The sequence below is a fragment of the Panulirus ornatus genome, chromosome 3 (genome assembly GCF_036320965.1).
Source record: "Panulirus ornatus isolate Po-2019 chromosome 3, ASM3632096v1, whole genome shotgun sequence".
NCBI classification, from domain to species: Eukaryota; Metazoa; Arthropoda; class Malacostraca; order Decapoda; family Palinuridae; genus Panulirus; species Panulirus ornatus.
In genome coordinates this window covers 20,733,928-20,752,901 of record NC_092226.1, presented here as the reverse complement: position 1 = coordinate 20,752,901, position 18,974 = coordinate 20,733,928, and the positions used below count along the sequence as shown (strand labels likewise).

Sequence of the window (18,974 nt, the reverse complement as noted above, 5' to 3'; positions counted from 1 at the left end):
CACGCACAAAGAGCTCCAAAGCTCAGATGTGTAGGGAATCAGGCATCACAACGGCCCACCCTCCCGCTGTCCACAACCACACAGTGGTGGCCAGGTGAGTCTTACGTGGTCTAGCTAATGACAAGGGCAAACCCAGCCCTTGCCAACTGTGATTGAAGTAATATCTTCAAAAGAAGGGGAGAGAGAACCAGCATCATAGAATACGGGAAATGTACACAGGCAACCCACATAAACATCTAAGCATGATGCGCATCACTTCACAACCATTATATCACCATAGAAAAGATAAAAACATGCGACCTTATACGTGCATTAAAACTGACAGATTTTTAAGACCAGCATCCACCTACCAACTGTGGCGGCCTCACATACTCCCTGGTCAGAGGTGCTCGGGAAATGCATGTCACCCTGGACGGGCATGTGTCAGAGGGTGGAGGCAGCGCTGAGAATGTTGGGGAGGTAATGCATGCAACAACTCCCAGGAAGGAGGTGGTGGGGATAGTCCTGGTAGTGTGGAGGAGGTAGTCCATGCACCTCCTCCCAAGCAGGAGGTGGGGGGGGTTTAGAACTGGGAATGTGGGGGAGGTAATACATGTAGAACCATCCAGGCAGAAGGTGGGAGGTCAGCGCTGGGAGAGACTTGGGAGGTAATGCAAGCAGCTTCTCCCAAGCAGGAGGTGGGAGATAGAGTTGGGGAGTGGGGGGAGGCAATACATACAACTCTCACAAGGTAAGAGGTGGGCGGAGTGTGCTGGGGGAGTTGGGGGGTAGACAATACACGCAACTCCCTCCAGGGAGGAAGGCCTGGAAGACAACGGTGACTAGCGACCCTCAAGTAACGGCCGGCAGCACGCCCACTCCACCGCCTACCACCCCACCCAGCTGATGTCCACACATCAACCAATCCCGTCAAAGAAAAAAAAAAAAAAAATACATTCGTCCACCTGACAAGCTGTCCTCCTCTAGGAAACAGACTGGCATGAGATTAAATGAGCCCATCAGTCTACCTGCTGGGTACACCACATGCTCACCCCTGCCCTGTACACAGCGGAGGTTTGTGTTCCTCTAGCGCTAGACCCAGGTCGTACAGTGCATCTAGAATCTCTAGAGCCGTCGCTGGATGACATGTCAAGACATTGAATGACTGACTGTCACGAGAGTAAAATAGTTGTGACGCAGCACAGTGACACAGCAGATGGAGACTTTAGAATGCTGGATGACAAAGCGGAGTTACATAGCACAGAGAAACACACATCATGCACAGACAGCGAGGTAGGAGTGAAGTGGCGGGGGGAGCATGGCACTGGCTGATAGCCGGAAGATCTCCGAGGCAGAGTGAGTGAAGGCCAAAACGACGCGCGCCGACTCAGCGCAGCCAGATACTGACCGACCTCTAGCAAGCACACATCAACCTTGCCACGCACCCAACGTTTCCCCTATGGAAGTACAACATCTGCTTGGTGGAGGTACAACCCTGGTGCAACTGTCCTTCAAACATCGGAAGGAGGGGCAGTCATACACCGACACAAACATCAGATCCAGCAGAGCTCTGGCTTTATCATGTGTCCAAGACGCTGTTGACACGTGTGAACGGTATACTTCAGCCGCTCACCTTGACTCTCCCGACCACGAGCCAGTACTTGCAAAAACAAGTAACAAAACTGTTCCTCCAGAATTATCAACTCACCAGGCTAATAATGCCCTGGGTCCTGAGCACCACGGTCCTAAATACCAGTCGATCCACGGTCCCGTGCACCAGCTGGTTCTGGGGCCTGATCAACAGCTGGCCCTAGGTCCTGAGCACTAATTGGTCTTAGGTCCTTAGCATCAGCTGGTCCTAGGTCCTGAGTACCAAGTGATCCTGGGTCCTGAGCAACAGTTGGTCCTAGATCCTAAGCACCAGCTGGTCCTGAATCCTAAGCACTAGCTGGTCCTGAGCACCAGCTACTCCTGGGCGCGAGCTAGTCATAGGTGCTGAGCGCCAGCTGGTTCTGGGTCATCACCAACTAGTCCTGGGTCCTGAGCACCAGCTGGTCATGGTTCCTAGCCATCAGCTGTTCCTGGGTCCTAAATATTAAATGGTCGTGGGTCCTGGTACTGAGCATCAGATGGTCCTACGACCTTAGCACCAGCTGGTTCTGGCTCCTGATCACCAGTCAGTCATGAGTCCTGAGCATCAGCTCGTCACACACCGCAAGTTGACAACAGCACAATAATTTGGCCAGGCATGCACGGCTGCCACCAGTTATGAAGCCTCGGACGCACTGAACCGCCTACACCCATACCTCGTAAAACCTAGTTTCATCATATTTCCATGAAACTTCCTCACACACACACACACACAACACACACACACACACACACACACACACACATATATATATATATATATATATATATATATATATATATATATATATATATATATATATATATATAAACTTGGATACCTGTCCATCTATCAGCCTAACTGGACCTTGGCTGGTCGTTTCAGACGCTGTTCAGTTCAAAATTCGAACGATCTATGGTACAGTAAGGCCTACAGTGGTCCATTCTCCGATTATCATGAAGTATACCGTAACAAGGGCAAACCGTGAAGATAGCTCCTCCTTTCTTACATCATACTAAGCTATGGAATAACCCCTTATTTCGTCTCTACATCTTCCTATACCCATTCTACTTTTAGGGGTAGGGTCAACAAGCATTTACCGAACCCTGCTTAATATCTTATTTTTTTCTCTATATTCCTTTCACCAGAGATTCATTTTTTCCTCTCTATTCCTTTCATCCGAGACTGCCTTTGATGGCGATGTCTTCCCTGTGTACTGTCGGTCACTACATTTATGTAATAGTAGTTGGGTGCATCACACAATGCAGCAGCTAGAGAAAAAATGAGCAAATGTGGCCTTTCATCGTCAGTTCTTGGAGCAACCTCGCAAACGCAGGAAACGGCGATCAAGGGGTGTGTATATATATATATATATATATATATATATATATATATATATATATATTAGTCCAAGCTGATAAGTTGGGTCGTCGGTAGACCAAGATGCGGGGAGCCTCGGTCCGCAACCCAGGCAATCACCACAGCCAAGCTGCTCTGATGCACAATAAAAATACTTGTCCATGGCCTTCTCAAATTTCTCCACTGTACACCTCATAGTGTTTCTCAAGGCTAGAGGTAATGTGCGCAACAGTCATGGGCCCCGGATATTCAATGAATTTGAACTTGTTGGCTTATTGCGACGGACGATTTATGAGGTAATATTTCTAAAAATACTCCACGCCTGTCGTGCCAATAAGTAACCATTTTTGCGTCCACGTTATGAACCATGTTATCTAGGGTTTTCTGGCTCCGGTATGCGCCCGAGAGAGTACAGCCTCGGCGAGTTCAGTCGTTCCCAGTAGTTCAGATCCTTCACAGCGTCAATGTGGGCCTTGGAAGACGTTTGCACACTTTCTAACCCAGTAATTTCGCCATCTTCACGGGTTATGTTGGCACAGATGTACTCTGTGAAAGCATTATATACTACAAAAAGCGTCATCACTGGTCCTTCCTCTCCTAAGTTCCACATGGTTCAGCCAACATATTTTAGAGAAATGATTGTTGCTGTCTTGTGTCGTTAGATATTACTGAGAGGTTCCTCAAAGTGTTCATTAGTGGTGTGTATGATACTGTAAACATTTTCTCTTTTTTTTGCAATGATTCACTTTCCATATGCCGGAAGAGGAGGAAATTCTCCCCAATTGAGCACTATGGTGTTTTCGGTGGCCCAGCGGAAGAGATTTTCACAAAAACTGCGGTACCGCTTCCCTTGATATGTGAGTTTACCGAAAGCTTCATCGATCTTGCTTTATCCTAGTACTGTACGTAGAGATGGTTATACGTGTTAACCCACTGTACGTAGAGATGGTTATACGTGTTAACCCACTGTACGTAAAGATGGTTATACGTGTTAACCCACTGTACATAGAGATGGTTATACGTGTTAACCCACTGTAGGTAGAGATGGTTATACGTGTTAACCCACTGTACGTAGAGATGGTTATACGTGTTAACCCACTGTACGTAGAGATGGTTATACGTGTTAACCCACTGTACATAGAGATGGTTATACGTGTTAACCCACTGTAGGTAGAGATGGTTATACGTGTTAACCCACTGTACGTAGAGATGGTTATACGTGTTAACCCACTGTACGTAGAGATGGTTATACGTGTTAACCCACTGTACATAGAGATGGTTATACGTGTTAACCCACTGTACGTAGAGATGGTTATACATGTTAACCCATACATTATAGCTATCATCCACAGCGTCTCTAATATCATCATGAATCACCGCACTCGTCTAAACACGTTCCTCACTTCGGCATCGCTTTCGTTAAAAGTATCACCGTAGAACAGCCGAAGCCACATTACCAAGCAGTTCCTTCTCTCGATGGAGTATATGTAAACAACAGATAATTCAAGAGGAGTTTAACCACCGCCAATATTTCGTTACTCTGTACATACATGAAAGTGCTCATTCAAACCGTTTATTCAATTTCCTATGGCCAGTACCAGAGGAATCAATGATATTACTCAACCGCGTGAAATTGAAACTTTGGGTCAAGCAGCAACATGTCTGCCGACTGATGCCTCTCCTAATGCTTCAAGCAAGCCAAACCAGCCTGCCAAACACACACCGCAAGTCTCGATTAATTGCATGACCGAGTTCTCATGAAGACCAGAGGCGTTTTCTGCATCAACTCTACTGTCTCTAACATTTCTCACTACTATCTATAAACCTCAGCAAATCATTCTCACCAGAAACATCAGCATATCATTCTGACTCTTAACTATAAACCTCAGTAAATCATCCTGACCCTAACTATAAACCTCAGCAGGAGATTCTAACCCTAACCACAAACCTCAGCAGATCATTAATAATAAGGCCAGTCCTACTTCAGCGTACTGGTTTCAGCTGTATAAACAATAGTCGTCTTCTGTAGTACAGGGGTGACCTTGAGGTTATTCTAGACGATGTGTGGTGGCGTGTCTGGGCTCATCATTGTACCAGACTTGTTTAAACTAAGTGGACAAGAAGCAGTACAACAATTCAGTACCATGAGCGTGACATTAAGAGTGGGCCACCAACACTACACCCCCTTAGCAGATGGTCTTCGCCTAACAACACCAGGCCATCTACCTAAAGATCACCATGTACCTCCACAAAAGCCACCTCCCTCTACTAGGCAACCTAGTTACAAGGACCACTCCCAAACACAGGGCCACATTCCCGGACAAGGCCATCTTGCTGTACAAGGCCACACTTAAAAACACCCATCTCCCTATGCAACGCTACCAAGCGAAGCAAAGCCAGTTTACTAAAAAAAAAAAAAAACCCACCTTCTTACGAGCTACACCATGCGACCCACCCACCCTCCCCTAGTCAGTAATTTGGAGAACAATGTGATCTCCCTATGTCATACCACATCAAGATAAAAGTCACCTAGTTAGACTGTCATCCCATCTTTACCTGCTACTTGCACTAAGCAGCCTCCCTATACCAGGCCATGTAGTTGCATCAGGTAAGGTACCTTTACCAGGCCACCTAGTTCTTCAGGTCATCTTCCTTCTATAGGCCACTGAGTTACATTAATTCTTCTCCCTTTATAAGGCTACCTAGTTATCTTGGGTTACCTCGCTGTTCTAGGTCACCTGGTTCCATCTTGTCACCTCCCCCATAGTTGGATGTCTACTTAAAATAGGGTACCTACCTACTCTCGACCACATAGTTACAGGTTACCTCCCAACATTAAACCACCTACTTACAGCATATCACTCAGCTACAATAGGTTACCTCCCTTCACTAAACCACTTGGTTACAACAGGTTACATCTCCACATTAGACCTCCCTACACTCGGCAACCTAGTTACATTAGGCCAACTCCCTACGCTAGGACACCTAATTGCATCATATCAACTGCCTATATAATAAGCCACCTAGCTTATCAGGTCAACTCGCTTCACTGGCCCAGCTACATATATCACGTCAAATCCCTAAACTAGAAAACCCCTACACATGGCCACCCAAGCATGAATCGGGCAACCACCTTAAACAGGCCGCTACGCAATACCAAGGGTACCGCCCTACAGGGAGAATAACCCACAAGCCACCCCACTACATCATACCATCTCTCCCACTCGGAGGTCACTAAAATACAAGAAGCCGTTAGCTAAACCACATGAAGCCACTAAGGTGCACAAATCCATTAACTACATCAAGACAACTGACTTTGCCTGACCGCCTAGCTATAACTGACCGCCTTGTTATACAAGGCCAACTACTTACAACGGATATCCTAGATAATTAGGGACAGTCACAGGGGTCATCTAGCCGCACGAGGACCACCTAACTACACCGGACCCCCTAACTACACCGGATCACAGGGTGTTGTACCTATAGGTACAACACCCTGTATGCCACCTTGCTATACCGAGCCACCTATCTGCACCTGACCACCTATCTACATGAAACCAACCTAACAACCGAGCTAACACGGTCTACCCAGATAAACTAGGCCAGAGCCTTACAAGGATACTCTTCCACATGATGACCATCTGGCAACATCAGAATAACTTGCTTCACCCAAGTCACCTGAAAGAAAAAGTCACACCAAGCCACATACAACTGCCCCGTCACCATCGTCCTACGGGCTACTTTGTACCACTGGGCCACCCACCTTTACCTATGTGCATCTTGCCACATCAAGTTATCAATCTAAATGAATCAGACAACTCTGCCTTCCAGGGTTCCCTGGGTATACCATTCCTTCTAGTATGCTGGTACGCCAAACTGTACCAGTTGACCGAGTTATACTGGGACGCCAAACTCTACCAGGTGACCTCGTTACACTGCGACACCATACCATGCGAGGCTACGTAGCTATGCTGGGCCATAAGGCAATACCAAGTGAACTAGCTATGCTGGGCTAAAAAGCAATAACAGGTGGCCTAGCTACACTGGGCTAATAAGCAATACCAGGCTGACCTAGCCTATACTGGGCTAATAAGCAATACCAGACTGACCTAGCCATACTGGGCCATAATGGACGATCTAGCAATGTCAGGCCACCTTGGTGCATTAGGTCATCAATGTGCCCTTGGTCATCTAAAAACTTCAATTCAACCACCTACTCTTAACATGGTTACCTTATTACACTGGGCCACCCATTAGTATTATTACCGTTTCAGACATCCAGATAATTATGTCAGGTTAGGTTAGGTTTGGATGAAATTCTTTTTTCCAATTTTTTTTTCTTTTGAACGATTTTGACCCTCATTTCTGTCGCAAACAGACGTCCGAAACTGTAATTTAACCTGCCTAGCTACACCGATGCAACTAGGTTTACAAGGCTACCCAACTTGAGTGAACAATTTTACTGCACTAGATGATCAACTAAGCTACCTAACTTAACTGAGCAATTTTACAGACTAGATCATCTCGCTACAATGCACCCCAGAGCTGCAGCAACACCACAATACACCAAGTCAAACAGGTGTACTCACTTCAGGCCACTAAGCCATCTCAATACACCTAGCAATCTGGCCCTTGTGGTGCAACACCTTCGATAACCAGGTCCCAAAGCTACAAAAGGTCACATGAGGCCACTGGTCAACCAGGTACACAGTATCGCCACCTTAACCCGTGGCATCCACCATACTGGGTCACCCAGCAACGAAAGGACAGGCAAACGTCCACCCGCTGGAGCAGGTCTCCCTATGTACGCCTCCCACCAGCACTATACCAGTTATCAAAGCTACACCAAGAAGGAGTAAAAAGAAAGCTGATTCTCCTTTTGTTTTCCGTCCCAGAGCAGGAAACAGCAGACCAACTCAGATACTCAGCACACTCCGTCCGTTAAATTCACCAGAGTAACGTTTACTATGAACGGTGAAAATAAAATGCACATTTGCAACATAACAATGGAGGATCTGGTCTATAATTTGCACACAATCATAACTTCAGTGAGAAATGAATATTAATAAAACAAATTTGAAAGTGATGAGATTTGGATACAATTAGTTCTGTACGTATTTGGTGAAAGACGTAAACACCCAGGCTGCCATACTTTTCATCCTGCTTTGTTCAGTGTAAGAAACATCGTGGATAGTGCATGGAAAATGTTCACAAATACAATTAATAGTTTTATATGTGTACTCAACGAAATGAACAGATCTACGTGGGCTGCAGATGACGGAGACCCAACAACCACGTAAAAATCCAGTAAAAAAAAAAACACAACTTTCAATAACACATCCTGGGAAATATCAACATGCTCATGATGAAACTCAATAAATCTATATACATATAAGCAAATGTAATCAAGCAGTGTGTGACGCAAGAACGCGCGAGGCAGGCGAGGGTACAAAAATGAACGTTGGCATGGCTGTATGAACAATGTGTGTGTGGGTGTGTGAGTAGGAGGCATACTGACCTTGGTCTCGTTGAACTTGTTGTGGGAGAGGAGGACCTCCTCGCACCTGTACACCATGTTTGCTGCAGGTAAACACGGCTCAGGTCGACGCTAATCACCACCACTAAGGTGTACTGGCAGGTCCTGCTGGATCCCCGTGCTCGCTATTTACTACCACCAACACCACTGGACGCTACCACTTAACACTCACGCTTGGGTCACTTCACCCATCAATATTCTTAGTTTACCAATATTCTTTTAATCGGTGGTAGTAGATGCACTGGTTTAAAGTCAAAAAAAGATGGGTATCTCAATTGGCAAACACCTGCAGTTACAAAACATATCAACAAATGTCTTTCTAGATAAATTATTTCAATCGCACACTCTGGAACAGCAAGAGTTTAGTGTACACTTGCCAAATCTAAAGCAAATGGTTCCAGGCAGTTCTAATGGTACTGGAAAAGTTCGTCAGCCTTTACATCAGCTGTTCAAACCCATGTGAGTGGAAGAAGCAAGCGGTACATCTCTACCGACATACTTCACTGCGCTTCTGTTACGGCATGTACAATAAAATCCTACCCCCCCCCCCCATCCCTTCCTTCACGATGATTTAATGTACGAGGTAATAACTTAACAAAATAAAAACGAGCTATTCCACGAGAGACACTGATGGGTACTCCTTACAGTTATCAAATAAAACGACATAAAATAAGCAAAGCGCTTTTAAGAAAATAACTGAAATTCAGATGATGCACCAAATGACAAATCCTGAACTCACACGGCAGTAAGGTCGAAATTGTGGCAGCCCACCGTGAGCGAACCAAGCCTGAGGGAGGTGTGGGTGCATTTACATGAAGATCTGACGAAGGGCAGCTGGGAGATGTAGGTCGTCACGTTAGCCTACCAGCATCAGTCCTAAGAACTTGACACAAAACCACAGCATTATCACAATCACGCCCTCCCTGCAAATAACCCCAATGAAAAAGTACGATCTTAACACCGCCAGCACTCAATGTAGTGGCACCAATATGATTCTAAGCCCGCCCTTACTACCACTGACAACAGAAACAACATCATGGCTGCCACTGGAGGGCAGCGGCGCTGTAGATGAGAAGATTGCCACATCAATTTGCCCTTCAAGCCACTACCACCAGCTGGCTTAACTACCACGTTTTTGTGTCGCCCTCGCACGTTCCACCACCCTCGTCAACTTGATGCTCCAAGACACGACTAATAACAACGTTCCAGCCCAGGCCAATGCCCCAATTCTACCATTTGCTGGAAAACTATCGAAGATTTGTGTTGATCTCAGATCCACATGCAGTGGGTCCTGCGGTTACTGACAGAGGGTGGAGGGTCAGCCAACTGCAGGCGCACAGCTGGTTCGGCCGGTCACTGCTCCCGCCTCCTACTCCTCCTCTACCGTGGTGTCCTCCGCTACAGCTTTCTCCCCTTTTCGTTTCCCTCTACCTTCACCTCTCTAGAACATCTCCTCCCACTAATTCAGTTTTTCCCCATCACCCTTCCTGTTGCAATATCCTCCTCTCTCCAACTTCTAACTTCATGACTTTCTCCTTTATGTAACCTAACTGTTCTGACTCCTCCTCCAGTTCTTCCGTTCCTTCTCCTCTGCTTCTTCCTCATGAGTAGGGATGGTGACGAGTTAAAGAGACGGCCTCAGAATGCACAATGTGGTATCGAGGTGCCTGTTCAGCAGCAGCAACAGCGGTGAGCGGAAGTGTGTGCCCGAGCCTGAGGCTTGCTGCTCTCCCCTAACATTCACACCCGCGAATTTAAAGCTCCCGCCCTCCACATGTACAGGCTTTACCGGGAACAGTAATGACTTAATGGAAGCAGCGGCTAGTTTACTGTGCACCCCATGCTCGTCCTGTGAGCGGCAGCGCAAAACAAGATTACAGACGCTACAAAAGGTCTATGCCAGCCCTTAGTGGGTTGGTCATCATCATATAAGTTGTCATAAAGATCTTCACTGCATAAGCTTACATGTAATAAATCCATGAAGTAAATGCAAAAAGTGGACATGATTTCAAGAATTCGGATATCTCATCATCAACTATAGTGCTGAGCCATTTCTTGCAACGATAATAAATAAAAAAAAAAACCGAGTGGAGGCTAGACACGCTAGACACAAAGCTCGCCATATAGCTAGGTATGGACCATATAAGATAGCGTTCACTACCTCCCACTCAACAGCCCCTCCAACCCTTAGTTGTCCTGACTTCTCGACTCAATCACATAAGGGGAAAGTTCTGTACTGAGAACGTATTCTCTGAACCCAAGAGGCCAGTCTCTGAACACTTTTTATGCACATCGAGATAGGTCAATGTACCTAAGGACGCGAAAACCATACCTTAAGTTGGTTTGTGGAGGTATCTTCCAGCAAGTCAAACTAAACTGTCCAGGCTTCCTTACTGAGGACCTGGACTATAAGGCTATATGATGACGCAGTTTGTCTTTTACATTACCGACTGGTATGGCACACACTAGTGGATTTTTTTTTTCTGAACGAGTCCAGAGGGTCTCTTTTCAGTGTTCCTCATACCTATAAAAAAAAAATGGCCTGACATTTTTCAAAATGATTCCTACAGGACCCGATTCTCTGTGGACTGAATCTATATATCCTATTCAAGTATGCCATTTAAGTAGTTATCTCTGTAAACGGGTCTCCCAGTGTTCATTACGTACAACTTAATGATGAATCTCTACGGTCTGTGGTCTAATAAGCGCAATTTCAAAACTTTTAGCCTCCTACAGTAGGACCTGTGGACGTTTTCTACCTCAGCCATTCCTCCGGCCCTACAGATTTGAATTATCTAAAATATGCAGAACTAGTGCTTTGACTAGGGATGTCACTGGTTATGCTTTTCTCGTTTTCACAGTTCTTGGTCCCAAATCAAATATCTTCGCAAACCTAACACTTCCTTCATTATGTTCTCCAAATGATTCTTCTTTGTACTGGCTATGTAACGATTTCTTTGTTCATTCTTCGGTAAAAAAGGGTACCTATTACCCTTTCACAAAGCAGTGTAAAGGATTAACCCGTACAAATCTACCTCAACCTTAACCTATTGGCGAAATTAAGCACTTATGCAGTAGTCAGCAATTCAAGTTGGGGAAGCTAATACGGTCCTTGTGTCGCGGGTCCACGGGATCTACAGTCGACACATAACTACTTTCATCCACAGGTAAGGAAGATAGTGATCTCCCAAAGACGGATATAATGTACAAGCTCTCCATCTTGCCCCTTAAATAAACTTCCCTGGCTTCCAGATACGAATATACATATAGACCATTTTGGTGTTATTTGTTAATGTATTGATAAGAATGCAGAAGTTAGCAGAGAACTCTAGAGTTCTAGACATCTGATGATAATGTTAATATCTGTAACTGTCGAGAGATATTCCTCCGATCAGAAAAACAACTTTAGACGTATGTGGACCGATGATATGATAAACTGTTCCTTAAATACACCAAAGTAATTCCTCGCCTTCTCCCACAGTGTACAAGAAAACTCCACGAGGACGCAAGCAAGCAAGGCTGTACAAGGACAGAGCCCGCAGTCGTAGATGTGGACTGGAGCACGACGGAAATACCTGCTGGGACTCTTCCCTGTCCGCCCCTCCAGCCAACCCACACCTCAGTCCCTCCGCCCTCCCCACATACCCTCCCTCCCCCTAAACCCTCACCTCCCCCTGCACGTGTCGTTCCCAACCCCCTTAATATGCACAGCCTCTTCCGTTCTTTTCCTGCGATGTCTAAAGTCCAGTTTCTCCTCTGGCGCATGGGTTACGGAAGGGATAAGACTCACGAGAGACGGTGCAAGTCCGTTAGCAAGTTAGTTGAAAGGGCACCGTTCTAAGGCCGCCCGCCACTCAGTCCTCCGCCACAACCGTCAACTTTCAACTACGCCCCTCTCCCCGGGTGCCCAGTGCCCCCCCCACGCTGACCCAACCCACAACTGTCACTATCACTGCCATCATTACACATACTCTTGAAAAATACACTAGAGGCCAGAAGTGAGCATCAGCACTGCAAGATAAACAAAACTGGCCGACCAGTCCTGATATTGGTACTGTACACACTTGGGCACTAGGCAGTTTTTCCCGCAACCTTTAGTATTTCTAAATCACTTCACTGGTATAAACGGAAGCTTTGGAATTATACTGTATCCAGCATAAAGTTAATGGTTCAGGCGAGGAAACGAACTCCCGGTAATGGCAAGTAAAACAAACACACACACACATACACACACCCTGTATACGCAGACACCTACAGGTTTCACACCGCTAGAAATCTCGTCACTACTGCCGGAGTCTCGCGACGCACAACCCGACCACGCCGCCCTTCCAGCCAGCGGGTGCCTGCATCCATCCACCACCACCTAATCTCCTTCCACTCTCACACTTCTTTCGTCGGTGATTAAACACCCCGTCAGCGTCTGTGACTCTGCCACGAGCAAAGAATCAAATTACATACAGAGAGGTAGGTCTCCGTGAGTGATTAATATTACAAACATTCCAGACGAACAGGTAACCCAACCGTCCTCTTGAGAAAGTCCGACGAGTTGCTGGATCGCTCTCCCCTGCATCTGTGACGCTCTTCCGCCGTCTGTACGTACGCTACTCTTCAAAATATCAAATTCAACGACTGCAAGATTAAGACCAGAACAGAGATACCCGCCACCACATCAAAATCGCATTCTTCCTCTGCCATGAAGACCTGGAAAGAAAATAAAGCTCCCTATCTGGCATCACGATCCAGACCAATTACCAGGGGCCACTGAGCGAGCGCCCGATACATCGGTCTGTAACTTCCCAAAGGAGAGGCAATCGTAACGCTCAACACGGGGCCCTCGAACCAGTCTTATATTTAGTTTTCATTTACATACACCAGGGTTCGTGGAGAATGCCAACACCATCTTCCAAGATCACGAGCGAACTGGGTTCTGGAAATCCTATCTGGTAGCCCGCCATAGACAACACGCTCCGTCTCTCCTGGTCGGACATCAGCTGATCTGGGCAACACACCAACACTGCCCACAGCGTCTCCCTGAAGACCTGTACGAGATGCAGGTTTTCCTTCGTATTCCGAGAGGTTAAGCCCAGCTCTCTCGATATTTTTTGGGTGAATATTTCATAACCATCTCGTCCCAACAGTTCCACTTATCAGTATGATTCCCGATGGCATTGTTAGATCCGCTAAACACATCGAGGGTAAACATTTAGTTTTATTCAAATCTGAAGATACCTGTAAACCTCAGGCAACCTTAACCAGCGAACAAGGTCACCAACACCCGTGTCTGATACCAAAAAAGATCAAGTGCCAACTCAACATCGATCTCATGAATAATACAAAAATTCACCGTGAGCTCGTCTGCCGCCACACCGCTGTCTCATGACCTTACGACGCAAAACCAGGAGGTAGGTAATTACCAACAACAGAAATATGAGCCAATCATACACATCACGCAACTGATGCATGCAATACACAGCAATAAGACAAAAAGATACGTCATATATCTGTCTATCGATTATAAGTCTATGACTAAAAATCAAACAAGAGATATACTATCAAAAAAAAAAAAAATTACGGAACTTTATGCAGCTTTAGAATTCCTGCAGCTTCGAAGCCTCACTCACCCAAAGGAGAGAGAGAGAGACAGACAGACAGACAGAGAGGAATGTTGTGAGGAATTTTCGATAGAGATGGGTAGAAACTGTGTCTTAGGGGCATCAAGCTTGACCAGATTTCGTCTACCCTACACAGATATTCTAAGTCCGAATTTACTGAGGAAGATGTGTCGAGATGAGATACAATCGAGAGAGGAGGACAGAACTGAAGGAAGAGGAGGAATGCAGTGTTGAGTCACCAGCGTGTGAATGCATCGGGCTATTTGTGGAAGAAAGGAAATCGCTGATAAAAGGGAGATAGATCGGCCAGAGAGGAAGCTAAATATGAGGAAGTAAATTGAGGAGGATAGCCAAGAGAGGGGAGCTTAGAGATGAGACCCCTGTGCTATTCCCTATCAAAAGCTTTGGATATGTCAAGGGCAACTACATTGGATTCTCCGAAATCTCTCAAGGATGATAACCAGACATTAGTAAGATAGGAAATATCACCAGTGGATCTCGCCTTAAGAGAAGCCATACTGGTGATCAGAGAGGACTGTGATTTTTGAGGTGTCTAAGGATATGGGAGCTGAGGAGGGATTCAACGACTTTGGAAATGGTAGATGTCAAAGCAACACGACAATAGTTAAAGGGGTCAGAACGGTCACCCTTCTTGGGGACGGGATGTGCCAACGCATGCTTCCAACAAGAGGGAAAAGTTATGGTTTTTAAAAGAGAAACGGAACAGACGAAGGAGCACAGGTGCAAGTTCAGAGACACATCCTTTTAGTACATGGGGATGGATGCCATCAGGACCATTAGCGTTGCTTGTGTCCTGAGAAAGAAGCGCTTTTCGGAGAGATCAGAAAGAGACTACGGGAAGAGGCGTAGGATTAGTAAGAGAAGCATCAGCGGGTGAGGGAATGTTAGAGTCATCTAAGGTAGAGCGACAGAACTTGTTGGAGATGCCCTTAGCCCTTTAAGACCCAAATCAGTGGATGACAGGAGAGGCTATCGCACTTCCTGCCTGTGGCACAGGGGTCCCGGGTTCGATCCTGGCTGTTGGAGGTTTGTATGTTCTATGAAGGTGCGCGTTCCCATGCACTTTGTTAGTGTATATATATATATATATATATATATATATATATATATATATATATATATATATATATATATATATATGAGGTGTTACAGGACTTCGCCGACTCGAAGTTACATCCTTAGGTGAGGATGCATCACAGAGAGTACAGTGTTGTCAAAGAATTTCCTAGTCCAAAGGATTCACATTTTCCTACCACAGTAATTAACGCACCTGTCAGTTGCAGAAGCCTTTAGGAAAATGTCCTAAATAACACTGGGACTCTTGTAAATAATATATATATATATATATATATATATATATATATATATATATATATATATATATATATATATATATATATATATCACGAGATGTATGTTGGGGAAGGAAATACTTTCTCCAGCATACTGAGTGAGTGTCGCTCGGCGCAACTGCAATCTTCTGCGTTTTCTCTTTATTGTCATCAATTCGAAACGTCACCAGTAAATCAACAGTGGACGTCACAACTCTCGCTGGTGCTTATGTGCCGCAAGTGGGGTGTTATGAGGTGCGGGCTGTGAGCCGCATGTGTTGTGTTGTGTTGTGAGGTACAGGTTGTGAGATGTGAGGCACAGGTGGTGCACAGTGAGGTACAGATGGGGTGCTACGAGGTACAGGTGTGTTGTGAGGTACAGGCGATGTGTTGTGAGGTACAAGTGGTGCAGATGTTAAGGCAAAGATGATGTGTTGCGAGGCACAGATGTGTTGGGAGGCAAAGGTGATGAGTTGTGAGGTGCAGGTGCGTCGTGAGGTACAGAAGGTATCTTGCAAAAGGCAGGTGCGTTGTGAGGGTCAGGCGATGCGAGGTACAGGTTGTGCGTTGAGGTGCAGGTGTGTTGTGAGGTACAGGTGGTGTGCCAGTTGCAGGTGTGTTGTGAGGTACAGGTGGTATGCTGCCAGGTGCAGGTGTTGTGAGGTACAGGTGGTATGCTGCCAGGTGCAGGTGTTGTGAGGTACAGGTGGTGTGTTGAGGGGTGATGTGTTGAGAGATGCAGGGGTAATGTGAGGAACAGTTGGTGCTTGGCGGTGTGCTGGGGTGACGGCCAGGGTTGGGAGGTAAAGTGGTGTATTGTGGAGTGCAAGCGGGGGGTATGGCGGTGGGTGGGAAGGTGGAGGAGCCTGGGGTGGTGGTCACCAGAGAGCCAGGTGTAAGTGATCCATCCTGGGGACACTACCTGAGCCGACTCACAAGGAACCTGACCTGCCACCACTCCACTTCCCTTAAGACAGAACTCATTCACTTTCGCCCAGTCATTGTCATGCGACTCACGTCCTATACATGAACATCTCCAGTAAGCAGTATTAGTAAAATGGTCAACATCTGCAATACACTCAAATTACAAACGTAGAACAAAAATAGGATGAGGGTAAAAAAGGATCATCGTATCATTTTACACGAACAATCGCCAAGCATCAGTATGACTTGACCACTATATATATATATATATATATATATATATATATATATATATATATATATATATATATATATATATATATATATATATATATATATATATATATATGAGCGTCCCCGATCAGTGAACGAAAACGGAAACACAGCTTTCTCTAATACCAACCACAAGTTAGACCTAACATATGGGGGCAGCAAGCATCCTCCGATCTTTTAGCTGGGTTAAAACTGGTGTAAAGAAATTACTTTCTATCTTTCCACGGGTACAAATTGTCTTTACAAACTATCCAGACAGCCAAACATATTTCGAACTGAGTTTTAAAATACTGCTCAAAAGGCATCACGTCCGACAGCACTTCCATCCGGCAGCACACACGAGGAAGTCCACACTACCACAAGGCCGGCGGGAGTTTACGAAAGGACGTTAAGTATATCACAGAGTAGCATGGAATGGCGGCCTGCGAGAGAGAGCAGTCGAATATGGCAACACGATGTTGCCTCACTGACAACCCGAGACTCACAATGTGCGGCCACATCAGCAGCATCTCCTCTGATGACAGGCTGCGGGAATAAGCCTGACTAATGAAATGCATGCAGTCCACCTATCACCTTAAGACACACACACACACACACACACACACTACTAGCAGTAGGAGTCACACGTCATCTCAGCTCTACCTCAGCACTGTGATCCCAGAGCCGTAAGCACATAAATATGTGCAGCGGAAATAATGGGAGTGCAGTGGATGTACAGTTTACGCTTGAGGATCTGTAAGACAGTACATAGTAGCAGATCTAAATACATTAAACGTTTCCAGAGTAGGAGAAGTTTTGCTCTCAAGGGACTGTGCATACTTAACATTCAGGTGTTCCTCATTCTCATTTCTAACAACGCTAGGCGAACACCTTCACATAATAATCCGCGGGCCGGTATAGAAGCAACGTTAATATCTCATCCACTCCGGCTACGCCAAACCTGATTTTGTCGTCCAAATAAACACCATCATATACAAAAGAAAAAGACAGATATCACTCAAATAAAACAAAAGAAATGAAAAATCAGAACAAAACACAACACAACTTTCACTATGGCAGAAGGAGACGAACATCAAGAAGTGAACGATCATGTAATGGAACGATGCCGAGCCACGATCCTCCCCAGCCTCAGTATAGCCGCGTCCGGGCTCCACCTTCACCGGATGATGCATATATCAATTATGACGTATCTCACCACCATCACCACAGGTGACATTACGAGCAATACTCGCCCCTGAGTGAATGACTGTGAACCATCTTCTGACATCACGCAGGTTGACACACGAGTGTCGAGGTGCGTGATGTGGGATCTTAGACGGTTCGAGCACAAATGGTGCGAAGGCTATGTCAGCACACACACAGGTTGCAGCTACCGTGAGCCTCGCCATACAACAATACAGCAAAGCAATGCCAATTCCAAACCAATTTACGGGGGTAACAATCTGCTCCTGACATGGCCGAACAGCAGGTATAGAGAGCATGGTACACCTCGGCTGGATCGAGACGTGTTCCATCCAAAGTTTGATTATATTCATGCCTAGCTTGCAAGTGAACCTCTGGGGTTTCCCTATTACCTGAGGTTCTGAGCAACACAGACAGACGACGCTTGGGTGTGGCAACGTAGTGCTGTAACATGAAGACCAGCAACACCCGAGCCATCCATCCCCCACTCCCCACAACCACCACCAGGGCCAGGCGTAACCCAGGCCACACTCTGACCTCCCCACTTGCTCCGTCTCACCCCACGCTCGTCACCCGTCTTCTAAACATATCCTCGTACTGACGGTACTGTTGGCCTGATACCCAGGGAGGAGCAGCCGCAGTGATGGGGGAGGTGGTGGCAGGAGGTGGGAGTGATGGCACGGCAGAGGGCAGGGAACACGGATGTCTCTGAAGTAGCAGTGGTGGCGGCGAGGCGTCGGATGAGGTTACCTGCGGCGTGTGGTCACGAGGCCCGACACAGCACCTTGTCGCTCGCCCAGGATTTTCTAACCATTATACATAATCAATCATTGTCTACATTAAATTAATACAAGAAATATTCCTCATGTATACCTAATGTGCGTATCAAGACTTTAGGCTTATTGACAATCTTGCTCACGACAAAAAACAAACAAATAAATAAAAATCGAGGAAAACTTTGCTCTGTTTCTTCTGTTTCTACCTTTGAAAGTGATAACACAAGACAAGAGGATGTCCATATATATATATATATATATCCCTGGGGATAGGGGATTAAGAATACTTCCCACGTATTCCCTGCGTGTCGTAGAAGGCGACTAAAAGGGGAGGGAGCGGGGGGCTGGAAA

The 18,974-nt window shown here is 46.0% G+C and overlaps 1 protein-coding gene across 1 annotated transcript in view; it reads right to left on the bottom strand.

Annotated features, from left to right (window-relative positions):
• Window positions 1–12,820, bottom strand: part of LOC139761204 (formin-binding protein 1-like) — a 96,167-nt gene extending 83,347 nt beyond the window's left edge. Inside the window, exons 1-2 of the mRNA XM_071685250.1 lie at window positions 12,739–12,820; window positions 8,487–8,790 (exon numbers count right to left, since the gene is read on the bottom strand). Coding sequence (XP_071541351.1) covers window positions 8,487–8,543 — 57 coding nt within the window. The 5' untranslated portion in view covers window positions 8,544–8,790; window positions 12,739–12,820. The remainder of the gene's footprint in view (window positions 1–8,486; window positions 8,791–12,738) is intronic.
• Between the last annotated feature and the right edge of the window lie 6,154 nt (window positions 12,821–18,974).